Consider the following 25,100-nt stretch of genomic DNA (forward strand, 5'->3'; position numbering starts at 1 on the left):
GAGGCTTTTGGCCCAGCCGCTGTCGCTCTGTCCCACGAATATGGCTGTCACTTCGCTTTGCAGCAGGGCACTTGTAACAGAACCGTTTCTCACCCCATAGTCTGCCCGGACCCTCACCAGAGCCTGGCGAGGAGACACGACCCTCATCCCAGTTTGCAGAGGGCAATACTGAGACTGGGCTCCCCCGCTCCCAAGTCATGTGTCCCCTCTCACCCTCCTCAGGCTCTCTCAGCGGCCCCTCTCTGTCTCATGGAAACAGCACATGTCAACGGAATCCAAGAATAAAGTCCTTTATTCTCCTCTGAGCTGCGGGGATAGATCTGGGGCCCCCAAAGTGACTCAGGTGGAACTTCCCTGGACCCGATTGTAGAGGAAGATGGCGCCTTTGGCAGAGGGGCAGAGCTCGGCCCACATTTCAGTCTCCTGCAACCTCCTCACGCCCTGTGGGGAGACAGCGAGACCCAGACACCGCGCCCTCAGGTCTTTTGCAGGAGCTGTGCCCAGGGATCCTGAGCCTCAGAGCCCTCCGAGCTGTGCAGGCCCTAAGGAGATACGTTAAAGAGGCGGAACAAGTCCCTGGCCTTTTCCCCTGGGCTCTGGGCATCCCCAGTTAGGCCCTGGGGCTCTGGAGAAAAGCTCTGACCCCACCCGCTGAGACATCACCAAGCCTCTGCCGAGTCCCAACCCCAGCTCCTTGCGCAAGCGAGACTCTGCCACCTCATACCTGTGTCTCCACAAAGATAATTCCTGTGGACTCGTGGGCCTCAGGTCCCCCACTCATGTAATGCTTCCTCACCTGCTCAGAAGTCAGGCTGCACCTGGGTAAGACATGAGATGGCCCGATGGGTGCCAAGCCCCTGGAGGGTCCCTGGGAAGCCCCAGCTGCCTTAGCCATGCCTCTCAACCGCCCACCTACCCCAGGGCCCAGGACCCTGTCCCCCAGAGCTCACTCACTGGACGTAGAACTCGGCACTGGCGCGGCCTGCACTGGTCTCGTTGCAGGCGATGCCCAGTAACAGCGGCTGGCTCAGGGTGAGCAGTGGCACGTTCACCTAGGGCCGGGGTCCCGCCTGTCAGCGCTCACTGCCCACATCCCTGCCCCTCTCAAAGGAGAACAGCACATGCATTACACTTGTACCACAGCCTTCTACAGTTTGCAGCTCAAGTGCCCAGAATCACAGGATGTCAGACCTTGGGCATGTTCATTTTGCAGACAGGAAAACCAGAACCAGAGATTGAATGATTTGCTCAGAGTCACACAAGGAAAGTGGATAAATCGATTTCCAGTTACTTCTCAACAAATTTGGAGAGAGTAGGTGAGACATTTATCACTGTTAACACTGCAAAGAGGAAGAACCTGAGGCACACAGAAATGAAGGGTAGAATTCCACTCCAAGTGCACCCGGTTGCAAAGCCAAGTTCTTCCCTCGATACAACATGCCTGCAGACCCTCCCACCCCTCCTAGCACACTCTGTTCTACCACCTCCCTCCTAGCCCACCGCCCTGTCCTGCCACTCCTCACTCACCTCATCACAGATTTCCTGGAGGATACTGGAGAAGAGCTCATGCACCACCAGCTCCCCAGGGAGGTCCTTGTGCAGGGGGCTGTCACCAGGGCACAGGGCCTGTGAGAGGTCAGGCTTAGCTCCTGCTCCCCACTTCTTCCCGCCCTACCTTCCCCCAACCTTGCTGGCCCTGAGGGTCTGTTTGGGCACAGTGTGAGAGTGTTGGTGGTCTCCTGACCCAGGCCCTCCTTTTCCAAATAGACAACCAGAGGTCCGGCTAGGTCCTTGCCCCCATTCCCTAGCTTCTGACAGGTCTGGGGAAGGGATCAGCGGGGAGGCTGAAGGGCTGCCTTGCACAGAGACTGGCACAGAAGTATGAGGCCAATTCTTCCTTTGAGGAATAATGGGAGAAAAGCTGAGCTTTCTGGGTCCTTGTGCCTCTGCACCCAGCCTGACACCTCACCTGAGGCTCAGGGTGCCCACCAGGCACATCCACCAGCCCAGGGGCCTCAGCCACCTGCCGAGAGCGGCGAAGGAAGACAAGAAAGTCATCGGCGGTGGTCAGTATAGCGCCCACCCCCAGAGGGTCTGCCAGGTAGGCTTGCTTGTCACCCCAGTCAGCAGCCCCCTGCTGTTGCAGCCTGGCAGCTGAGCTGGCCCAGTTGGTGCCCAGGAAGTCTCGGTAGGAAGTAAGGCCCAGACGCAGGAGCAGCTGTGGCCCCTGTGAGCCAGTGGGCGCCAGGGCGGCAGAGTGTAGGCGGAACTTGGGAGCGTCAAAGAGCCAGGGCTGGGCCTGTATCCGGCTCTCCCAGACAGCAGCGATGGCCTTGTCCCCTCCTGGTAGTGGACGACGGTCGTGGGCTGGGCTCAGCTCAGCCTGTACTTGCAGCTCTGGCAACCCACCCGGCGGGCACTGCAGCAGCACAGACACCTCAGGGTCCATAGTCTGGACAGGGCAGCCCTAGGGAAGGTTAAAGGCCAGGCCTGTCACGCTGGGGGACCCACAACCACCCACAGACCTGCTGAGGATACCTCCAGCCCTTTTGCATCCCCCTGGGCAGTAAAGTGACTCCTGCTTCCAGACATCCCTGGCACTCCAGGGCACCCCTACCACCCGGAGGTCCTCGTCCAGTCACCCCCGGATGTCCATGTTTCCCAAACCCAGGGGTCCTGCCTCTAATCCTAGACACCCAGGAACCCCTCCCAGGGCCCGGAAGCTGCAGCCTCCACTCACCCGCGACTCAGCCCGCTGTCTCCGCCCCTTTCCCCAGAGCGGAAGTGCCCGCCCCCCTTCCCTGGCTTCTCATTGGCCGGTTTCGGCATTCTGGAGTTCGCGTGGTCAACCGCTTCGCAGTGGGCGTCTGTGGGCGTCTGTGAGCCCTCCCGTCTGCCTTCCGTGCTCCGGCTCTGTCTGTCTTCCCTGGTCAGCTCTTCCGCCCGCTTAGTCTGGGCGCCGGCCCCGCCTCTTGAGGCCCGCTTAGCGGGTCTGACCCGCGATCCTGGAACGCGGGTGTGCGGGGGGGTGCGGCTGGGCCTTGCAGGACTCCGTGGCTAACAGTGTCACCTTGGGCAAGTCTTGCCTGCTGGCCTCAGTTTTCTTATCTGCACCAGGGTTTTAGGGGTGGAAGGTGAATCTGATGAGCTAAATATCCGCCTCCTGGCTCTCATATCTTGAGGCTTTTTGACTTTCTGGGCAGGGTGGAGTCATGGGAGGGTCCTTAACAGTCCCCACATGCTCCCCACAGGTTTTGACCATGAGCTCTGGAGGGAAGAAGCAGGAAGCACCAGGGCCCAGGGGTAGAAGGGCTCACAGACCCCGGGAACAGGTGCGTCCTCTCCCACCCTCACCCCTACCCCCATGGTGGGAAGGGGAGGTAAGGGGACTCAGTCCTGGCTCATTGGGAAATGCTGGTGGGGTGGGCCTGGGGGCTGATGGGGCATACTGTTTTCTGGAGAGCACAGGGACTCTTCTCCCTCCAGTCTTCCCCTGCATCAGGTCACTAGTATGCAGGGTGGGCAGCAAGGCAAGATCACCGCAGGGACCAGGGACCAGGGACCAGGGACCAGCTCTGAACTCTTGCAGGACCGAGATGTACAACTGTCCAAGGCTCTGTCCTATGCTCTGCGCCATGGGGCCCTGAAGCTAGGGCTTCCCATGGGGCTAGGTAAGTGAGGGTCTTAGAGGCTGGGGTAAGGAGGGGCTCCAGCACAGGGAAGTGTGAGCCTGTTTGGGACTGCTCTCCCCCGTGGCTGCCACCACAGCCCTATGGGGGTGGTATAAAAGGTACATTCCTCCATTTACAGGGAAGACCCAGAGCCCAATACCATGTCTGGAGCAAACTGGGAAAGGAGCCTCTCTCTGGGCCAGGCCCGTGGCCCAATAAACACTTATCCCAAAAGTGGTGGGGGTGGTGCAAATGAGGCTCATGAGTATCCACCTTGAGCCAGGTACTGTGCTAAAAAGGGTCACTATCTTTGTGGCCCTCCATGAGGCAGGTCATACCCCCTTGTCAGTTGAGGAAACTGAGGCCCAGAAAGGAAAGACTTTCTAAAGGTCACACAGATAAACCCTGTGACCCCCAACCCCTGTGAACTCTGGCTCAGGCCAGAGCAAGTTCAGCTCCTGAGCACCCCGTCTGCCCACAGATGGCTTTGTGCCCCTGGGCGCCCTCCTGCAGCTGCCCCAGTTCCGCAGCTTCTCAGCTGAAGATGTGCAGCGTGTGGTGGACACCAATGGGAAGCAGCGGTTTGCCCTGCAGCCAGGGGACCCCAGCACCGGCCTGCTTATCCGAGCCAATCAGGGTCACTCCCTGCAGGTGGGGGCTAATGAGACAAGTGGGAGAGCCAGGTGGGACCCCTCCCTGTGAGGGGGGTGCGTCTCACTGCTTCCCATTCCCTCACCCATACCAGGTACCTGAGTTGGAACTGACGCCCCTGGAGACCCCACAGGACCTGCCCCTGATGCTCGTCCATGGCACATTCTGGAAGCACTGGCCCTCCATCCTGCTCAAGGGCCTGTCCTGCCAGGGAAGGACGCACATCCATCTGGCCACAGGACTGCCTGGGGACCCTGGTGTCATCAGTGGTCAGTGCCCACCCCCTCAGTGACTCCCACTTACTCTCCTCCCAGGTCGCCCTGCAAAGGTCCCAGCCCCTTTGGTCCAAGGCTACCCCATACCCCGTGTGCAGCAGCACCCCCTTCTGCCCACTGAGTCCAGGACCCCAGCCTGCTCAGGCTGGATAACTGCAGCCCCAGGCACCCCAGACCCCAGCTCCAACTGTCTCTGCAGGCATGCGGCCAAACTGCGAAGTGGCTGTGTTCATCAATGGGCCCCTGGCCCTGGCAGGTGAGCCTGGGCACAGCAGGGCCTACCCTGGGCCTTCAGAGAGGGCCTGAGTCACACGTCTGGCTCTGTCTGCAGATGGAATCCGCTTCTTCCGCTCTGCCAATGGAGTGATCCTGACGCCAGGGAATGCTGACGGCTTCCTGCTCCCCAAGTACTTCAAGGAGGCTCTGCAGCTATGCCCTACCCGTGAGAACTCTCCTCAACCCCTGTTCTTGGTGCCTGAAGCCTGTGTCCTCAGCCCTTTGCCTCTCTCCCAGCTGCCAGCCCCAGGCTGCCTTAGGTCTCCCATTCTCTAACCAGCTTGTCTCTTATCCTAGGAAAGCCCCTCTCCTTGGCTGGTGAAGAAGAGGCAGTGTCATAGTGGTCCCAGCACAGCGTCAGGGGAAGAAGGATGATCCAACAATAAAATATTTATTTTTTAAAAAGAAATGTAAAAAGATAACAAGAAAGAAACTCCAGTTTAAAACCAAGAATTATCATCCTATAGCTACAGCTGGTCTTCCTTGCGTGCTCAGGGACTACAACTAGGTCAGGGGTGTTGGTCTCGGCCACTCAGGCAAGGGCAGGGCGGTGTTGTAGAACTCAGGCCCCCCCGCCCCCTGCCATAGCCTGGGGGATGGCAGAGTCCGACCCAGCCAGGTCCCTCGTCTGCACAAAGCCAGTGGCAGTGGGTGAATGTGCCCAGCTCAGTGCATGTCTGGAGAGGGTGGGCAGTGAGTCCCAGTGTGTGTGGGCTTGGGAGTGGCCGTGGCAGGTGGTGAGCGGGACAGGGGCAGTAAGGCCTCAGAAGGCCTCGTGGCCTCCTGTGAGCTGCAGGAAAAGGTCCTCGTCCAGCTCCTCCCCTCGGGCCCGCTCCCGAGTGGACAGGAAAATGTAGCCCCCGATATACTCATGCACAATGCGGCAGCTGGCGGACATGCAGCTGAAGGCCACGTTGATGTGCTCGTCAAACTCGATGGCGACCTGCAGGGCGGGCAGTGAGAGAGGCTGGTGGGGTGGGCCATGGAGCAGCCCCTGCCCGGCCCCGCTGGGTCTGGCCCCGCCCCCTCTCTCTGCTGTCACCCTCGCTCTGCGCCCACCTGCCGGATGTCCCAGTTGACATTCCACTGGCGCATGTTGCTGAAGCGCCAGGTCTTGACCACGTCGCCCACGGCCAAGTCGATGCGGATCAGTCGGTTGTTGGCGATGCCCAGGATCTCATCTTTCCGGCTTCCCTTGAACCTGGTCCCCATGAGGACAGAGTGTGAGCAAGGGCCCCACCCCACGTGGCCCCGGAGCCTGTTCACAGCCTGCTGTGGTGCTCAGGAGCAGGCTGTGCAAGGAAGTCACATAGGTTCTCTGGGTCGCAAGTTCCTCACTTGGAAAATGGGAGTTAATTGATGTAATCATTATAATAACATTTAGCAACATCAGGCAAATAGTCCATGCCTTTAAATGATGTTTTTGTATCATCATCATCTTTGCTGGCTTGGAAAACCAAGCCATTCCCTATCACAGCAGTCTACGGCAGCCCTGTCCTACAGACCAGCTAACCACGGCCTGGGGAGGGAACGGTTCATGGCAGAGCTGGGATGGCGCTGGGTCTCCTATTCCCTGGCCTGATCTCTCTCTGGGTCTACTGTGGGGGTGGCACATGGGGTGCCATCAGTAAGGTCTGCTCACAGAGAACAAAAAGGGAGGCTTCAGCACTGGCTGGTGTGGCCTAGGGGACCGAGTGCTGACTTGTGAACTGAAAGGTCACCGGTTCAATTCCCAGTGGTGGCACATGCCTGGGTTGCAGGCCAGGTCCCCAGTTGGGAGCATGTGAGACGCAACCAATCAATATTTACCTCACACATGATGTTTCTCTCCCTCTCTCCTTCCCTTTCCCTCTCTAAAAATAAATTTAAAAAAAAATCACAGAAGGGAGGCTTCGGGGTGCTGCCCACCAGGCAGCAGGTGAGGGCAGAGGGCCTCAATGGGGTGCTTACCTGACTAGGACATAGGAGATGCCAAAGTCCGGCAGGGACTGCCAGGCCTGGATGAAGCGCAGCTGGGCCTCAGACAGCGAGAGCTGGGCCACGTTCTGGTGAGCTTCCAGGATCCGCGGGGTGAGCTGTGGGACCACACTGGTGAGAGGCTTCCAAAGTCCCTGAGACCCCCTACCTGTCCCCATCAGGGAGACAGGATGCTGAGCCCAGGGCAGGGGCAGTGCCCATTGTGGGGCCACCAGAGTGTACCCACTCATGCTCATCAACCATGAGCTGAGCCTGGCCCTGAGATGGACGTGGGCAGCTAGACCGTGACCCCTCTCCTCTTGGGGAGGGGGGAACCGGCACACAGTCTCAGGGACATGGGTGGGAGAAGGAACGAGTGAGCACATGGCTTTTCAGAGGAAGGCTCTTTGGAGATCCAGGGGCCAAGGATGGCCAGGCAAACGCTGTGGTCATTCCCACCACCCACTCCCTCTGGCACCTGCTTGGCCTTGAACTTCCTCTGGAAGCGGGGCGCAACAAGGCCGTAAGGGTTGAGGCCCTCAGGGGAGGCATCAGGCCCCTGGAGTTGGTGGCCCGAGCCCCCGGTGCCTGTCCGCTGCAGGCTGAGGAAGGCCAGGATGGCCTGCACCTCACTGGCGTAGCTGCTGTCCGCCATGGTGCGGCCCTTGGAGGCCAGTCGGCAGCCGGCCATCCAGCGGGCGTACTGCTGCTCCTGCGGAGGGAGGACGGGAGGGTGGTGAGGGGCCAGCCAGGCTCCGGTTCAGCCCACTGCTCCTCTGCTCCCCCACTGGCCCAGCCCTCACATCCTGGCAGCGCAGGTAGATCTCACTCATGCCTTCAGGGGAAGGCACCAGCAGTTTGATGCAGAATTTCTGACCTGAGACGTTCACATCAGGGACCACCTCGCAGCCTGGTGGGAGAAGAGGGGGTGGGCTAGAAGGCTAGAGATGGGGAGCCCTGCCTGTTGTGCCCCCCAGGGAAAGGCCAGCCCCGCACAGCTGCCTGAGAACAGGGCCTCTTCCCCAGCACTCAGGATGAAGCTGGTGAGAGCGGTCACCTGGCCATCCCACAGCTTTGCCAGTGTCCCTGTCCTGACCAGGCTGCCCTCACTCACCCTTGAGGTTGAGCTGCTGAATGGGGTCCCCCGGGGCTTCATCCTGGCTCTTGTAGTAGGACAGCGTGGTCTCCTTGAACACCACCCAGTGCTGGCGGTACCCCTTCAGGGTCAGCTTTCTGGGCCTGAGGGTGAGGTGGAAGGTGGTGACAGGCCACCCTCCTCCCTCCTCCTGTCTCTGCACACTGGCCCCCTCCAGCAGGGCTGCCAACTCCACACCCAAACTCACCGGAAGATCCGGAGATGGTCCTTCAGTTCCGGGATGGTGGTGAGGCTGTCCTGGGGAGCAGAGGAGTCAGAGGGGAGGCCCGGTTCCTGGGCTTGGCCCTGGCCCTGACCCCTGACCTGAGCCTCTTACCAGCACATCTGTGCGTGCTGACCCCTCCAGCTTCACCTCCAGGTTGTTGAGGGCGGCATCTAGGTCGTCCAGCCCTGGGTCTGCGCCTGCTGGTTCGCTCACCTCCCCGCTCTGGGACAGCTTGTTGATGTGGTACTGGGTGGGGCACACGGCCAGGGAGGGCTCAGCGGGCAGCCCATTCGCCCAACCATGCCCTGAGCCGGGCTTCCCCAGAGGTGGGGCCCCGCCCGGACTGGCCTGCACCCCCCGCCACCCTGCGCCCCGAGGCCTGCCTGGCACCTGCAGGGCTGCAAACACCATCATCTCCTCCTCGGTGCAGTCGGTCTCCTCCAACAGCAGGTCCCACCGAGCCTGCTCATACAGCTGGGTCAGCCGCACCGGGTCTGTCTGGAGCGGTGGGCGGGGAGGCTGGGTTGGTCAGGCGTCAAGTGCCCTGAGCACCCCGTGTGCCCGGCCCTGCGAGCCTCAGCCCTCGGCCTGCCCTCTGTGCTGTGGCAGGCTTGTTTACTGGCCTCACAGGGGCCTTAGAGCCCCCCTGCCCCACCTGCCCAGGTAAGTGGCACCTTTTTCCCTCTAAACCTTTTTGTACAGATACTGACTATATGTCTGTTGTGCACCTCACAGGCTGCCCAGGGCAGAAGGGGACTGAGAGACCCATCAATAAATAGGTAAAGTGATTCAAGAGTGTGATAAAAGCTATCAAGGAAGTAGCTGCCATGGGTTGGCTCAGTCATGCCCTCAGGCAAGGACACCACAATGGAACTGGGCTGGGCTGTAGGAAGCTATTCTACAGGCGGGAGCATTCAGGGAAGTCTTCCCTGAGGAGGTGACAGGATGTGCTGAGATGTGAAGAATGAGGATGGGCCACCAAAGGGGAGACTGATGGGAATATCTTTCCAGAGAGAAGGAACAGGGAGTGCAAAGTTCAAAGGGGGATCCCAGTTACCCATAGAAGACCAAGCCCAAGCTCCCTCTGAAACCTGCCAAAACTGATAGCAAAGGCATAAAAAAAGGTAAACCCAAAAAGACAAGAGAGAGAGAAGCCTAGAGCAGGTGAGAGACAACATTTTGGAAGATGAGAAGCAAAATGTGAATGGGAACTGGATTGCTGGGATCTCATGTTGTCCCTTCCTGTTCTGTGGCAAAGGCACTAATGAGTTTTGAAAACAGGCAGAAAGCAAACAGCAGAAAGAACAAAGATCTGGACAAAGGCATCTAGCTCGCATGGAGGACCCCAGGACAGGTTCTGGACTCCAGTCTCCTGGCTGAGAGGCAAGGGTGGGCTGAAAGGAGGACCGAAAAAAGTGTATAAAAGGCGCAGATCCCTCCCCGCTCCCTGCAGCCAAGTGACAGCCGCTGGCACCTGGCACAAGCCAGAGATTTACTCTCTGAGATGCTGAGCCAGAGGTGCCCCTGCACTTGTACAGCTGAGAGGGGTTGTGCGAGGTGGGGAGAACAGGTAAATCGAGAGAAGCTTGGCTTTCTGAGAAGTGAGACACCCCACCTCTTCCTCACTTGTCACCCAAGACATTGGTGGTGGGCTTCTATGCCCATTCGGGAGATCAGAAGGTTCACTGCTGAGACACTGATAAGCCCAGGAGAAACCCCCCCAAAAGAGCAGCATTCCTGCCCTAGTACCCCCAGGAGGTCCCCAAAACGCGAAGCCCTATTCATGCACTCAGGGTTTCCAGTTTGGCTTCCAAGAGCCTTCCTTGTAAATATGAAAGGGCTGGCGAGGATTCCCCAACTTTACGAAAAGCTACTGGCATCGACTATACAGACCAAGACCAACAGGAGAAGCAGAGCTTGGAGAAAATGAAGACAATGCAGCGAGTAGAAGAAAACTTCCAACACTAGTCAAAATCCTTCTAGAGATAAAACACTGCCCCCATAAAGCAAGAACAGTGCGCTATTCTAAAAAGGAACATAATTATAGTCATAGTAATTCAACTGTGTGGCATTAGCAATGAGAAACAAATTGATCAGTTTGGAACCAAAGAGAGTCAGAGGGAGACCCAAACCTGTATGTTTACTTGACTTAGGACAGAGGTGGCCCTACAGTCACTGGGGAAAGAATGTTCTTTTCAGTAAACGACATGGAGTCAACTGGATACTCGTGTCAAAAAAATTATTTGCACCCCTACCTCACACCGCGTACAAATATCAATTCCAGATGGATTGCCGATCCAAATGTGAAAGTTAAAACAAAGCCTTTAGAGAAAAATAAGACATCTTTGTGATCGTGATGCAGAAAGATTTCTTAAACAGGCCACAGAAGATGTTAATCATAAAAGAAGAAATATAAATCATATCAAAATTAGGAACTTTTGTTGTCAAAATAAACCATTAATGTGCTTGCTTTGGCAGCACATATACCAAACAAACCATTAGGAGAAAATATATTCACAATATATTTATCTGACAAAGTACTCACATATGAACCGCATAAAGAACTACAAAGCAGCATGAAAAAGACAAGCAAGTAAAAATAAACATTAGCAAAAAACTTGAACAGAAATATCACAAAAGAGGATTTCCAACTGGCTAATGGCCACACAGAAAAGGGCTCAGCTTGATTGGTTACCAAGGAAACGTAAAGGAAAGTCACAGAAAGGGCACGTCATGGTTGTCTGGGGTTGGGTGTGGGCAGAGGGTGACTGCAAATGGCACTAGGGAACTTCCTGGGGAGACAGAAGTGTTCTGAAACGACAGTGGTGACAGCTGCACAATTGTATACATTTACTCAAAATAGTCAGACGATGCTTTCACTGGGTGATTTCTATAGTATGTGAATTATAGCTCAGCAAAGCAGTTTTGAAAAACCACATAAGGTACCTTTACACACCCACCAGAATGGCTACAATGGAAAAGGTAAGGAACACCTCGTACTGGGGAGGCTGTGGAACAGATGACCACCTTGCACCCGGCTGCTGGGGTGTCAGTGGTACAAGCATGTGGAAAGGCGTGAACAGTTATCTACTACAGGCTCCCAATGTCCGCCCTGGAACCAAGCAATCCCACCTCCCGGTATGTACCCTACAGACACGTGTACCTGGCTCTGGCCAGGTAGCTTGGTTGGTTAGAGCATTGTCCTGATACTCCAAGGTTGTGAGTTCGATCCCCAGGCAGGGTACATACAAGAAGCAATCAAGGAATGCATCAATAAGTGGAACAACAAATCAATGTGTCTCTCCCTCTCTTTCTGTAATATCAATTTAAAAAACTTTAAAAAGTTAATTTCCCCATTTCTTTCTTTTTTTTAAAGAAAGAAATGTGTACTTACGTTCACCAAAAGACACATACTGAAAGGATCATAACATCTCTGTTCTTAATAGTCCCAATCTGAAAATTGCACGGTGCCCATCAACAGTAGAACGGAAATTAACTGGTACATTGGCATAATGGACTGTGACGTAGCAATGGGAAGGAATAAACTACAACTATATGCCACATGGGTGAATCATAGAAGCATAACACCGAGTAAAAGAAGCCAGACATAAAAGTGTAGACTGTGTGGTTTCATTTATGTAGATTTCAAACACATGCAAAACTCATCTGGTGTTAGAGGTAACAACAGTTGTTGCCTTTGTGGGAGGTGGTGTCTGGAAGGGGGGGAGGGGGGCCTCTGGTGGTCGGTAAAGTGCTGTAGGCTTTAAAAGGAACACTCAGAAAGTAAGAGCTCTTAGAATTTAAAAATACAGCTGCAGAGATGAAAAGTTGAATAGTTCTTTTGGAACATAAGTCAAGAAACTCCAGCAAGTAGAATAAAAAGACAACAAGCTTAAAAATAAGAAAAGATAAGTGTATAATTTGTTTCTTTGAAAAATCAATCCAGCAGGTCTAATATCTACTAGGTCCCAGAAAAAGAAAAGGTACAGAAAAATGGAAGGGAGAAAATGATTGAAGAAATTGTAAAGGACATTTTTCCAAAACTGGAGGGCCCAGGTTTCTAATTTGAAAGTGTACAGGTCAATCAATGAAGAAAGACCCATACTATTGAGAAATTTAGAACACCAGGAGATAAGGAGAAGATTTTAAAAGTTTGTGATACCAGCCCTGGCTGCTGTGGCTCAGTGGATTGAGTGTCGGCCTGTGAGCCAAGTGTCGCTGGTTCGATTCCCAGTCAGGACACATGACTAGGTTGCACGTCAGGTCCCCAGTTGGGGGCGCAAGTGACAGGCAACCACACAGTGATGTTTCTCTCCCTCTCTTTCTCCTTTCCCCTCTCTCTAAAAAAATAAAACAAACAAATAAATAAGTTATTTAAAAAAAAAAAGTTTGTGATACCTACGCTCTACCTCCGAGAGAAAAAAATAAAAGTATGTGTCACATATAGAAGGACTGAAAATAAAAATGGCATCAGACTTTTCAACTGCAACATTGGAAACTAGAAGACAATAGAACAGTGGCCTCAAAATGTGGGTGGGAAAATGTTTCTAACCTAGAATTCTATGCCTGGCCAAACTAGTCTGTGAGTGAGCATAGAATACTGACCTTTTCAGACATGCAGGACTTCAAACTGTTTAAGTCTCACATACCCTTTTAGGGGAAGCTACTGAAATATATGCTACATCAAAATGAGGGCGTCAGTCAAGAAAGAGGAACACAAAGGGTCCAAGGAACCAAGAAGTCCCATATGACATTTCCCAGGAAATAGTGACATGAAGTTGGGCAGTGGGTAGGCTGCCATGGGCCCAAGAAGGAAGTCACACTGACTGATGTCCTACCACTTAGAAAGAAATATTTTGATTGCGTTGCCATGTTGGTGGGGCTTCACCTCACCACTGTGAAAACCCTCAATGACGAGCCACAGCTGCTGAGAGCCTTTTGGGGTCTCTTTTCTAACTGTGCACAGACAGACAATTAATAGAAAAATCGGCTAATAAAAATATAGCAATTATGAACTATAAAAAATTTGACCAAGAAAGGAAATATTATTACTCTGTGGCTTAGCTAAGAACACTATTTATATGTGTTACTATTTATAGCCATGATCATGTTGTTTTTAACCAAAAACTATAGCACAACTCAGTCGGAAAGGTGCAAAGAACTGCTGTATATTGTAGGGTCGTCGTCGTCGGCAGCCATCCGTCTCGAGAGACGATGGTGTAGCTTCTTAAGAGTCTTATCTGCACCGCCGAGAATGGCTGTGCAGTCTGACTCGGGAGTGACACGGTATCTGTCTCCTCCCATGTTGAATCGACATCTTACGATGACGCTGGAGTGTCCTCTCCAGTGAAGCTGAAGCTACAGAGCCTGGGCAGGGTGATATGGAGGGTCTGCTGTTGCCCATGCAGCAGACCATTGTAGGGTGTAAGACAGCTAAATCTTCATCTCTTATACAAAGTCAATAGATAATGTGTGAAATGAAAATACCAAGGAATAGAACAAATATATAAGCATGTCATATAGATGTAAACACTAGAAGAAAAAGCCACAGAGTTAAAATCTACAGTCTCTAGGGATCAGAAACCTGGGATAAGGAGAGGTACAGCAAGGAACTGCTTTTTGTTGTTATTACAAACCTGCTAGGGTTATTTTAACTCTTTAAGCCGTCATATAGTTAACAAAAAATATAGTTAAAAAAAAAAAAAGAACAAGAGAGACCAAATGGTTTTTAGATACTGGACCACAGACCATGTGACGGTGATCCCTGGGGGAAGGGGAAACAAGGTGACTCCTAGGACTGCCCCAGGTGACCACCTGGAGAGAGCTTCCAGGCTGCGGCACAGGGCGTAGGACCCCAGACAGAGCCCAGCATTATCCCCTGAGCTGAGGAAGCAGAGCAGAGATTAAGGAAGCCCAAGGCAGCCTGAGCTCACAGCACAGAGTGCTGGAGAGGGGACAGCTGCACACAGAGAGGGAGAAGCCCGCGGATCGGCAGAGGGCTCCTCTTGAGTCTTTAGCTGAGCACAGCTTCATGTCTGTGTGTAAGGAAACTATCCAAGGCGGGTGGAAGAAGACCCTGGAAAGGAGCAGGCGAAACATGTACCGGACCTCACGTCAGGTGGGAATATTCACATTCCCAACAGTCAGGTTAGAGAAGTCTCTTCATACATGGTGTGCCAGATACTCGGAAGGCTATTTATTCCCTTTGTAAGGGAGGGTGGGAATTAGCCCTGGATTAAAGAATGCTCTTGTCCTGTCAAATTAACGAATGATCAACTGCTTCTAAGTATCTTAAATTTATCCCCAGACAACTTACAGAAATATTTAAAGGACTACAAAAAACAAAAAACAAAAAACAAAAAATCAGCACCCAAGAACAGAAAATTTGTCATGTCTGGCATTAAATAAAAAATGACCAGGCATGAATACAAGCAGAAAAATACAACTCATAATGAGGAGATCGATAGTCAAGAGAAATAGGTCCAGAAATGACACAGATAAAATTCATAGGTGAAAACACTAGAAGTTATAAATACAGCATATGGCAAAAGTAGGTTTACAGTTGTGAGTATGCAAAACAGTTTGTTTTTATATTACTATTTATTAATTATTGCATTATTTTTCATACAGACCATTATAAACCTACTTTTTCCCCACCCTGTATATCCTATATGTCTAAGAAAGTAAAGAACAGCATGAGTACGTTAGGAGAGATATGGAAAATACTTAAAAACTCGAAACTGAGCTTAATGAACTCCAAGCATGAGAAACCTGAAGTGAACCAAGGCACATGACAATCAAACTGTTTAAAACCAGTCACAAAAGAAAAGCATAAAAGCAGTCAGAAAGAAAGACACATCACATACAGATGAACAAAGAATGAGGGCAGACCTGTCCTTGGAAGCAGTGTAAGCCACAAGACTCTGAAGTTAGGTTACCATAAAAAAAAAAAAAAAAAAATCTGTCAACTAAGAACTCTCGTCGTCGGCAGCCGTCCGTCTCGAGAGACGATGGTGTAGCTTCTTAAGAGTCTATCTGCACCGCCGAGAATGGCTGTGCAGTCCGACTCGGGAGTGACACGGTATCTGTCTCCTCCCGTGTTGAATCGACATCTTGCAAGGACGCTGGAGGGTCCTCTCCAGTGAAGCTGAAGCTACAGAGCCTGGGCAGGGTGATATGGAGGGTCTGCTGTTGCCCATGCAGCAGACCCCCCTCTCTTCGCAGCTGAAGGATCCAAGGGAAAGACAGAGTCAAAACAGCTTGGCTTCAGGTGCGCCGCAGGAGTTGCCGGTGTTGACTACAACGTCAAACCGCCTTAGGGACTCCGGCTCCGGATTTTCTGTCGGGGTTTACTCCCTTAGCCTTTCCCCTGAAGAGGTATGCCGCAAGGCAGCGGAGGTTTTTTGGAGTCAGAGTTTTCCTTCTCTGAACTCTACACCAAGTGAAAATATCTTTCAAAATCACAGACAAAATAATGACTCATGCAGACATATAAAAGCTGCAAGAATTCATCATCGGGTCAGCAGAGAAATGTTAAAGACATACATGAAGAAAGTCCTCAGGCAAACGGAAAATGGTATCAGCTGGAAATCTGGTCTATTTGCAGGAATAAAGGGCACGGGCAATGGTGAGCGTGTGGGCAGGTATAGAAGAGTTTTTTTCATAAGTTTTGAATGTCTTTACAGGACACTTGGCTGATGCAACTGTTCTGTAGCCAGCCCAGTTGGGATACTAATCGGGGAACTGGGTAAAGGGTAGCCGGGTATCTAGGACCTCTGTGTGTTCTTTCTTTTCTTTTTAAAAAAAATATTCTAGTTATTTATTTTTGGAGAGAGGGAAAGGGAGGTAGAAAGAGAGGAAGAGGAACATCAATGTGTGGTTGTCTCTTGAACACCCCCAATCGGCGACCCCGCCCACAGCCCAGGTACGTGTCCTGGCTGGGAATCCAACCAGTAACCCTTTGGTCTGCAGGCTGGCACTCAATCCACAGAGCCACACCAGCCAGGGCTGTGTGTTATTTCTTAACAGCTGTCTGTGAATCTACAGTTATATCAAAACAAAAATTTAATAAAAAGCAATTAGTCCTGGCTGGTGTGTGGCTCAGGGGACTGAACGCCAGCCTGCGAACCAAAGGGTTGTCGGTTCGATTCCCTGTTGGGCACGTGCCTGGGTTCAGGGCCAGGTCCCCGGTTGGGGGCGCACAAGAGGCAGCCACACACTGATGTTTCCTTTCGTTTCTTTTTCCCTCCCTTCCCCTCCCTCTAAAAATAAAAAATAAAATCTTTAAAAAAAAAAATCATTAAAAGAAACAACAACTGACTGATTAAAGCAAAAGTAATAACAATGACAACTCAACATTCTACTCATAGGTATACACCCAAGAGAAATGAAAATATATGTCTACTCAAAAATCTGTACATGAATATACATAGCAGCATTATTCATAATAGCCAACAAGGGGGGGGACCAAATGTCTATTAATTAATATAAAATAAACTGTGGCATATCTTTGCAATGGAATATTACTCAGCCATAAAAATGAATAAAGCACTTTCCTGACTGGTGTGGCTCAGTGGGTTGGGTGTCATCCTACAAAGCGAAAGGTCGTGGGTTCGATTTCCAGTCAGGGCACATGCCAGGTCCCCAGTAGTGGCCGTGCAAGAAGCAACCGATCAATTTTTCTCTTGCACATCGATGTTTCTCTCCCTCCCAAAATAAAAAAATCTTTTAAAAAACTGAATAAAGCACTGATCCATGCTGTACAGCATGGATGAACCTTGAAAACAGGATGCTTAGTTAAAGAAGCCAGACACAAAGAGCCACATTGATATGAAATGTCGAGAACAGGCAAAGCCCTACAGACAGAAAGGAGATGAGTAGCCACCTGGGGCCGAGGCGGGTGGAGGAGACATGGGGAGGGGGCTGCTAATGAGTATGAGATTTCTTTGCAGGGTGATGAAATGTTCTAAAGTCGGTTGTGGGTGATGGTAGCACAACTCTGTGACTGTAATAAAAACCATTGACTGGTACATTGCAATTGGGCAAACGATATGATATATGAGTTATTTCTCAATATAGCGTCATAACAATACTCACAGCAACAAATACGTCAGGGTATGGTAGGCTCTGGCACATGGAGAAGCGAAGTGTGAGATACCAGGCGGGGAAAGGAAAGCACCCTGTGGTGAGGTTCTTAGACTCTATGTGAAGCGCTGGTATTCCCAGGCGGTAATTGTGTATGTGTGCTATAACCCCTAAAGCAATGACTAAACAAACAAAAAAAGCATCGCTAATAAGCTAATATAAAGGAAGCAAAACGGAATCGTGAAACCTACTGAATCTAAGAAGGTAGGAAAGGCAAGAGAAGGGAACAGGAAAGTCCCCAGGAGAGAAAGGAGGTAGGGCAGATGGAAGGGAGCAGGCAGGGCAGAGAGGCAGTGGTGGGCAGGGCCCGATCAGGCTGGGCCTCCAGGGATGGCAGCTGGGACCACAGGCAGCCGCAGAAGCCTTTCAGGCAGGAGTGGCATGGCCCAACGTGCCTTTGCAAGTGTTCCTTCCAGAGCCGTGGGGAGGAGGGAGGCCCAGAGGGGAGGAAGGTGCCTTAGGAGGGCGGCGGTATGGCTGGACAGACAAGACCAAGAAGAGTGGGTGGTTTGGAATTTTAGGTCAAGGGAGGATCAACAGGATGCTATGAGGGATGGGGTGGGAGAGAAAGGGAAGCATCCAGAACGTCCTAAGTCTGGGCTTTGCCATGAATCCGTGAGGGGCGGGAGGAGGTGCTGGGCAGCCTCAGAACCCAGAGTCCCGCTGCCCACAGAGCCTCAGGCGCCTGCTTAGAGATGCCCCAGCAGAGGGGTCCAGATGGACATGCGCGTCTAGGGCTGAGGGGAGAGATGCCTGGGCTGGAGATTATAAAATTGGGAGCTACACAGATAATACTTAAATCCGTAAGACTGGAGATGTTTAGGAGAAAGGGTGGAAAGGAGGAGGCAGGGCTGGAACCCGGGGGTTCGCCAACGCCCAGAGGCTGCGGGGATGGGAAGGAGAGCGGGGGAGCCTGCAGGGCGGCTGGAGACCATGGGCGTTTGGGAGTCGCAAGTGGCTGAGTAATGACGGGGCAGGAAGTGAGCAGAGGATAGACAGGACGCGGGCACCGCAGCACGCGTGGGTGGGATGGAAGACACCAGGAGAGATGTGGCTGAGGGAGAGGAGTGGAGGAGCACTCAGGGAAGGCTGGGAAACAGGAGACAGGATTCCAGGAGAAAGGACAGGGCCCCCCAAGGGCTCTGTGAACTGTGGCTGCACTTATAAGTTTTTCAGTGAAGGGGGGCAGAGGGTTCTGCCTCTGGGGTTCCGGCTGTTTTTCAGACGGCAGCATGGAGCCTGTTGGCTGCCAGTGGGGACAGTCGGCCTGGAGGGACAGATGCACACTGGCACCTGCCTCAAAGTCTGGTCCTTCCCTCACCCCTCGTCCCTGCAGGTCCCAGTGCCATCTCCTCCAGGAAGCCTTCCCTGAGCCCAGGTGCTGGGCGCCTCCCACCTGAGCAGGCTTCCCAAGGGCACTCACCACTGTCTACACTGATCTGTGGTCATTTTCTCCCTGACGCCCTCGGCACCAGCCCAGGCCCAGCACTGTGCTGGCAGAGTTAATGCACGGGTGTGGATGGACAAATGGACAGAGACAGACCCCGACACATCTCTAACATTCCCAGAGGCCCAACCCCTGAACCTAGGTCCCCACTTCTCACTGACGCAGACCCCGCTTCTCCCTGACCCGGCCCACCTTAGGATCCAGGTCGAAGAAGCTGTAGTACTTGAAGCGCAGCCAGAGCGTGTCCCCAGCCTTGATGCCCTGCTGCATGAGGCACCGTGACGAGTCCAGCCACCTGGGCCGTGGGAGGCACAGGCAGGGGTCAGGGCGGAGCTAGGTCAGGGCAGGGGGCGGGGGGCATGGGCTTGGCTTGGGGGCTAGCACACACACAGAGGAAAGGCCTGGAAACAGGAGGTGTGGATTTGGGGTGAGCAGGACATGCAGGGTGTGAGCCATGGGAGCGGGGGCCCCCGCATGAGGGGGTGTGGCCCCACGTACAGACCCGGCAGGTAGTGCACCTGCTGTGGAGCTGGGTCTTGTCCAACAGGGAGCTGGGCCGAGGCAGGCGCTGGAGCAAGAGGGGGTCAGGCGGTGGCTGTGGCCGGCTCAGCATGTGGTAGCAGGCCTCCGTCTGGGCGCTGTCCGAGAAGTGGGCTGGCATTCCCCGGAACAGCGCAGGGGCCATGCCTGGAGTGTGGGTGGGGGTTAACCAGGCCCAGCCCCCAGCCCCTAAGCCTGGGCCTCATGGGTCTGTCCCCTGCACCAGCCCCTGGCCCGCCCAGCTGGTGCTCACCCCCAGCCAAGACGACCTTGGTCAAGTCATACACCTCCTCCTCCGGCTCCTTCTCCTTCTTCTTCTTCTCCTTCTTCTCAGGAGCCCGGAGCAGAGACAGCTCCTCAGGGTGCCGGATACCTGTGGAAAACTGGGGCCTCAGCTGGCACCAGGTCCTGCCCTGTGATGTCCTGTCCCCACCCCGCTACGGGCACTTTGTGCAGGTCACAGCCCTGCAGGCAGGATGGGGATCAGAGGAGCAAGGACAACATGACCATAGCTGGGCCTGTAAAGGGAGAGGAGCCGCCCCCTTGCAGGAACCTTGCAGGGTGGCAGAGTGGGGACCGTGGGGGACTCACTGAGGAGGCGGCAGATGGCAGCCACAGCCTGGAAGAGGGGCTGGGAGAAGCTGGCTCGGAGGCGCACGGCGCGGCGATTGGGCAGCCGCAGGATGACCGGCCGGTGCTGCGGCCCGAAGAAGAGGCGGGCGTCGGCCAGGATGCCATACTTATCCAGCGTCCAGTGGGTCTGCAACAGCCATCGCCTTTTCTGTTCCCACCAAATGGCGTGGTCTGACCAGTCCTGCTTGCGGTCTGCGGGGTCACAGGAAAGGGGGGCGGTGCATATCAGCCTTGGAGGGTCCTGCCCCCAACCCCAACACTGAGCACCAGAGGCCTCTGACGACTTCCCCTCTCCTGCCCAAGCCAAGGGCAGGGCCAGGCTGGGTTGGCTTGGGGTCTGGGACCAAGGTCATGGTGGAATAGCTCTTTGCTGGCTAACCCTGCTCACCCCTCCGGGCTCAGTCGCTACACCACTTCCTAGGGAGCCCCCAACCCAGAATCCATGTGTTCCCCATCTTAATGTTCCCACCTCCCACACTCCAGCCCGTCGAGATCCCCCATACAGCCCGTCTTGTGCTCCAGAAAATCCTGGCTTACTGGCCTCTCCTTGGCATTCGTGGGGGCCTGGGGCAGAGACTATGGCAGGGCCTGGGGGTGTGCCTGGCATGTGACAGCAGGCACTTTAGGACATAAATATTTAGTGGCTCCTAGTTCTGTGCCCTTGGCCACGCCCTTAACCTCTCCGTGCCTCGGTCTGCTCGTTAGTGAGACGTGAGCAGCAATCACCCTGGCCTGTAGACACTGAGCAATGCGCACCATGTGGTAAGAGCACAGCGTCCGGGACACACTCACGCAGGCGCATTCACCTGCGAGTGAGCATTCGGTTAGAAATGCAAATACTTCACCCATCACACAGCTAGTGACGGGTGACACACGCTGGCCCTCCGCCCCCCGCCCCCCCACTCCAGGAGCGTGAACTGGTACGAGGAGGGGAGCACAAAGAGCGAAGATAAACACGGCCCTGTGGAGTGTGCAAGGCGCTTCCTTTCAAGGGGCTGGATTCCCCATCTTCACTGCCATTCCCTCTGCCCTCTGCCATGTCATCTGTGGTGCTTAAAGAAGAGAGCTTCTCCGCTTGGGTCTCCCTGTCCTCTTGGTGGTGCACGAGGCCCCTGCACCCTCTCCTCCTGTCCCCGTGCTTCTGTTCGCCCTCCTCGGCCCCTCTCCTGGCTGGTCCCTGTCCTGTCTAGGTTCAGTCGGGGACCCTCTTCACCCTCTTGGGCCATGGCCTCCTCTTTGGGGACAGGGGGAAGTCTCACCAAGTCTACGGCTTCACCTTCTTGCAGTGAGCCCCAGGTCAGAAACTCAAAAGCCACCCGCCAAGGGGCACGTTCACCGGCTTCATTCCAGAAGCCTTGTTCACCAGGCCCCGTGTGCGGGCTCCGGGTCTAGGGATGCGATGACTCCTAGTCCCAGCCCCCAGGTGCTCCTCTTAACCCCGTGGACAGGGGCACCCTCTCTGCCCACAGCAACTCCTCCACACCTGGAGGCTGACGGCAAAGGGTGTCCTGCTAGGCACGGGTGACCCCTGTCCACTTTTGGACACCGCATATAATCGATGTCAGTCTCACTCCCCAAATCCACCCCCCAGTGCTGACCCGTCGAAGGAGGCTGTCTCCCTGCTACCTCCACCCCCGGAGGGACCTGACTAATGTCAGCCCTCGCCCCACAGTCTCCCTTGGGTGGCGCCCTCCACCTCCAGGAGAGTCCGAAGTCCTTCGGATATTTCTTGTCATGCTCCAGGAGGCCCCTCACCCAGAGGCTCCAGTTCAGAACACCCCTGCCTGACAATGTGCCGCGCTCCTCTCTCCTCCCTGCTGTGGCCCCTCTCCTGTGAACATCCTCATCCCAGGCTGGGTGCGACCCTCTGCTGGCTCCAGGTCCCCACGCTGGCTCCTCCTGGGCTGCACCAGCACCCAGCCCTGTGCCGGCAGGTGAGGGGCTGGGCTCACCTGCCAGCCGCACCCCAGGAGGCCAGGGGCTGGCACGGGCCCACTCAGCTGGGCATCAGTAGATGCTGATGCCCTAAGATATGAGCGGGAACAGGGGGATGAGCATAGTGTCCCCACTGTGGGAGCTGAAGGGACTTGGCTTGGGGAGCCCTGTCTGTCTGTCTCCCTGCTTAGGCCTCTTGCTTTGCTAGGTGCCGTCTCAGTCTGAGGGACCCTCTGCTCCCTGCTTCCACTTTCACAGCCTCCTTGGGCCTGCCTGCTGGAAGCTCCCCTCACTGCCTCAGGCCGTCGGCCAGGCTGTCCCAGGCCCTGCGCTGTCCAACTGACTTCCCTCCCCAGAAGCACGTGGTGGATCTGCTGGGCCTGAGGAAGCCCACCCCCCACCCCTGCAGGCCGCAGGGCTCCCGGCTGGGACTATCGCTCACGGGCCTGCCTCCCAGCTCTGGCTATCTGGGTGCGCCTACTGCCTTCCCAGGAAGGCAAAGGGGATGAGATGTCACCAGCCCTGCTCCCAATGGTTGATACCACAGGCTGCTCTGCTGTAACTTCCTGTGGGGGCAGGGCCTTCCCACCCAGGCCGGCCCTGTTACCCGCCTGCCTGCTGAGGCTTCCGCCTGGGGGAGGAGGTGCGGGAGCAGGCCCTCGGGCCCCCAGCAGGCCCCTCGGGTCTCCCCTCAGACCCCCGGAATGTGACCTCTTTTTCAGCCCAGGCAAGGCACCTATTGCACCTAGAAGAGGGGAATGGAGGAGTGTGGCCGGGTGTGCTCCTTGGTGACACAGAACCCACTGGAGTGGGAGGAAGGAGAGGAAGACAGCGGGGGAAATGTCTTTTTTGGAACCAAATGATTAAGCTGGTGCCTGAGTCACTGACACCGTTATCGAGTGCTGTGCAGCGGGGAAGTGCCATGGGACAGCCGTTGGAGCCGTCCCACGGCGCTGAGGTCAACAGCAGGGCCCGGGGGCACTCACTGATCTCCTCCACGATCTTCAGGAGCACCCCGCCAATGTGCGACTCCCCCGTGACCCGCAGGGTGACCGACTCCGCCTCGGAATCCTCCTCTCCCACAAACACTCGCAGCTCCCAGGACGAGTCGATGTAGTCCCCAGTGGCCGTCTTCATGCCCGCCATGGCTGCGGCGGCTCTAGAGGGTGGGGAGGGAGCCGAGTGGGCAAGGCGCTGGGCCTGGTAGGCCGCCCAGCTCAAGTCGAAGAGGCCCCGCAGTGCCCGGGGCAGGTGGGGGAGCAGAGCCAACCCACAGGCCGTGCACCATGGCAGCAGCAAGGCGCGGGGTGCTGAGTGGTAGCAGGTGACCCTCAGACCCTCTTGCCATCCCGATGGGTAAACTGTAAGGACCCTCAGAGACCACATCGCCCGACCCATTGCTGTCTTACAGACGTAAAGACTGAGGCCCAGTAAGAGTAAGAAGGGCTCACTCGAGAGCACCCGGCTTGATGGCAGAGCAGGGCACAACCTCCATATGTTCTCCTGGCCCACAGCTCAGCCCAAGCCCACACCGGCAGCTGCCCAGCCTGGAAACGGTTGTAAACCCAGGTCAGAAAATAATTCCAATCCTGGCCCAGAGCTGAGATCCAAACATCCCAGACCAGCCAAGGCCTCTCTAGGGCAGTGGCAAGTCCACTTCTCTAGGCTCCGCACGGAGAAGGCCATACTGGGCAGAGAGGCTGTAGGAGGGTGAGGAAGAAGGGCCCCAGCTTACCTTGGCGGCAAGGGGCTGGGGCAGCTGGCGTGTTAGCTGCTCCGGACCTCAGCCTGAACACCTGCGGACTGCTGGGTGCTTCCTTCTCCTCTGCTCTCTTTGGAGCTTCCTTCAGAGGGCAGGCCTTGCTGTCTTGATAGGATGGCCTCAGCCCCTCCCCAGGGCGCGCTGGTGGCTCTGGGTGCAGGAAGCAAACTGCCAGCCACTTCGAAGGGCTCCAGGGGGGCCCCGCCTAGGTTCCCAACCAGCACAGGAAGCAAGGGAGGGGTAGGGCTGGTGGACCCAACACCACAAAAGGGTCTCCCTCATTGGGAGGGCTGCTCAGGTCAAGAGAAGCACCAATTCGTGTTCATGGCTAGGTGTCCCGTAGGAAGCCATCTCTCACCTCCAACCTGTCATGAGGTAGGTCCCTTTGGGCCACAGAACACCACTGGGATGCCAAGGAGAGCCATGGAATTGAAAAGATTGGATCCAAGTTATTTAGGACTTGGCAGGTCAAGTCAGCTCAAGACCCGACGCCCGTTCATCACCAGACACTTCCTTCTCTCCTGTCCCCAATAAGGGCCTCTACTTCCACACTTGCCCATCTCAGAGATGCCCCAGGAAACAGCTGAACAGAACTGGTTATTCACAGCTGTCCCCGCCACACCTCCAGGTAAGGCTTCAAACCTGCCACCCTCCACTGTCCTACCTGCAAGGGTCCCCTCAACCCCAGAACTTCCCCCCCCCCAAGACTCACTCCTGTGAAGTCCCTACTCAAATGTGACCTCAGAGGGTCCCTGGTAGTCCAATCTTCCCCCCACCAGCCAGCACTGGGATGTAAGGTTTGGGAGAGCCAGGCCTTGATTTACTCCTGGCTCCCGGCAGGAACCTGGCCTTCCCAGAGAATCAGTTCAGGGCTGGAGGAAACTGAACCTGAAGGGACAGCAGCACCAAAGGTGCAGCAGAATCCCCGGGGAGTCCAGGCTTTCTTAACTGTGCCACCCGGGGGGGGGGGCAGCGGGCCTGCGGGGATTCCCAGGGGAAAGCCAGTTTATGCAAAGTCAAGGCAGCCGGAAGTGCAGGCAGCCGCTGGCCTCAGCAGCTTCCTAGCCCAGAAAGTTACTCTTGGGGCAAAAGAGGAAGTTTTACTCCTGCCCCAGCAGCAGGCCCAGTCCAAGAGGGTTTTAGAAAGTTTGTTGCAACCACGAAAAACTGTAATTAAAACCTATTACTTTAAGCCCAGTTGTGAGCAATGAGTTCTTTAAAAACTAAAACACAATAGTTGCAGATAGATTTCATTTCCCAAAAAGGTAGGTCCAAAGCACCTCTCGTGGCGGACATAGTTTCGGTTCTGGGGTGGAACCCGGTCTTCCCTGGGTCCCGCCGGCTTCTGGTTTGGGGATTAGTGTGGAGAACACAGGGCAAGGGAGTCGGGATCTGAACGGGCCGCTGGGTGGGGGAGACGTCACTGCACTGAGCTGCTCACGGCGCGAC

At 54.9% G+C, this 25,100-nt stretch overlaps 3 protein-coding genes across 4 annotated transcripts; 1 reads left to right on the plus strand and 2 right to left on the minus strand.

Moving 5' to 3' along the window:
• Window positions 1–274: 274 nt before the first annotated feature.
• On the minus strand, window positions 275–2,783 carry NUDT22 (nudix hydrolase 22). 2 transcript variants are annotated; one of them, XM_090259477.1, is made up of 6 exons: window positions 2,741–2,783; window positions 1,970–2,467; window positions 1,528–1,626; window positions 955–1,052; window positions 725–818; window positions 275–441 (listed from the first exon to the last, which is right to left on the minus strand). In XM_090259477.1, exons 2-6 carry the CDS (start codon window positions 2,447–2,449, stop codon window positions 340–342), a joined length of 873 nt encoding a protein of 290 aa, XP_090115603.1. In that variant the 5' UTR covers window positions 2,450–2,467; window positions 2,741–2,783; the 3' UTR covers window positions 275–339. The 2 variants fall into 2 exon arrangements, with proteins under 2 accessions (XP_090115603.1, XP_090115597.1); XM_090259471.1 differs by lacking the exon at window positions 2,741–2,783 and adding an exon at window positions 2,618–2,731.
• A 665-nt stretch (window positions 2,784–3,448) lies between these two features.
• TRPT1 (tRNA phosphotransferase 1) lies at window positions 3,449–5,902 on the plus strand. The gene is made up of 6 exons (XM_090259538.1): window positions 3,449–3,671; window positions 4,153–4,322; window positions 4,417–4,591; window positions 4,797–4,853; window positions 4,929–5,039; window positions 5,171–5,902. The coding sequence occupies exons 1-6, from the start codon at window positions 3,512–3,514 to the stop codon at window positions 5,212–5,214; spliced, it is 717 nt and encodes a 238-aa protein (XP_090115664.1). The 5' UTR covers window positions 3,449–3,511; the 3' UTR covers window positions 5,215–5,902.
• On the minus strand, window positions 5,244–23,817 carry FERMT3 (FERM domain containing kindlin 3). The gene is made up of 15 exons (XM_090259581.1): window positions 23,625–23,817; window positions 22,876–23,048; window positions 19,913–20,146; window positions 19,575–19,694; window positions 19,300–19,468; window positions 18,974–19,076; window positions 8,581–8,688; window positions 8,302–8,436; window positions 8,173–8,222; window positions 7,944–8,068; window positions 7,633–7,739; window positions 7,308–7,541; window positions 6,824–6,948; window positions 5,933–6,074; window positions 5,244–5,816 (listed from the first exon to the last, which is right to left on the minus strand). The coding sequence occupies exons 2-15, from the start codon at window positions 23,033–23,035 to the stop codon at window positions 5,637–5,639; spliced, it is 1,992 nt and encodes a 663-aa protein (XP_090115707.1). The 5' UTR covers window positions 23,036–23,048; window positions 23,625–23,817; the 3' UTR covers window positions 5,244–5,636.
• Window positions 23,818–25,100: the final 1,283 nt, after the last annotated feature.

The sequence above is a fragment of the Furipterus horrens genome, unplaced genomic scaffold, assembly GCF_987537825.1.
Source record: "Furipterus horrens unplaced genomic scaffold, mFurHor1.1.pri manual_scaffold_2, whole genome shotgun sequence".
Taxonomy (NCBI): Eukaryota; Metazoa; Chordata; class Mammalia; order Chiroptera; family Furipteridae; genus Furipterus; species Furipterus horrens.

Excerpts from the sequence above, each read along its gene's own strand:
- NUDT22 (XM_090259477.1), bottom strand. The coding sequence starts at position 2,449 with ATGGACCCTGAGGTGTCTGTGCTGCTGCAGTGCCCGCCGGGTGGGTTG. Across the intron at positions 1,627-1,969 it reads GTGGGCACCCTGAGCCTCAG|GCCCTGTGCCCTGGTGACAG; the intron begins GTGAGGTGTCAG and ends GACCTCTCACAG. Across the intron at positions 1,053-1,527 it reads TCCAGGAAATCTGTGATGAG|GTGAACGTGCCACTGCTCAC; the intron begins GTGAGTGAGGAG and ends CCCCGGCCCTAG.
- TRPT1 (XM_090259538.1), top strand. The coding sequence starts at position 3,512 with ATGCAGGGTGGGCAGCAAGGCAAGATCACCGCAGGGACCAGGGACCAG. Across the intron at positions 4,592-4,796 it reads GGACCCTGGTGTCATCAGTG|GCATGCGGCCAAACTGCGAA; the intron begins GTCAGTGCCCAC and ends CTGTCTCTGCAG. Across the intron at positions 4,854-4,928 it reads TGGGCCCCTGGCCCTGGCAG|ATGGAATCCGCTTCTTCCGC; the intron begins GTGAGCCTGGGC and ends CTCTGTCTGCAG.
- FERMT3 (XM_090259581.1), bottom strand. The coding sequence starts at position 23,035 with ATGGCGGGCATGAAGACGGCCACTGGGGACTACATCGACTCGTCCTGG. Across the intron at positions 8,689-18,973 it reads TCTTCGACCTGGATCCTAAG|ACAGACCCGGTGCGGCTGAC; the intron begins GTGGGCCGGGTC and ends CCACCGCTCCAG. Across the intron at positions 6,075-6,823 it reads ATCTCCTATGTCCTAGTCAG|GTTCAAGGGAAGCCGGAAAG; the intron begins GTAAGCACCCCA and ends CATGGGGACCAG.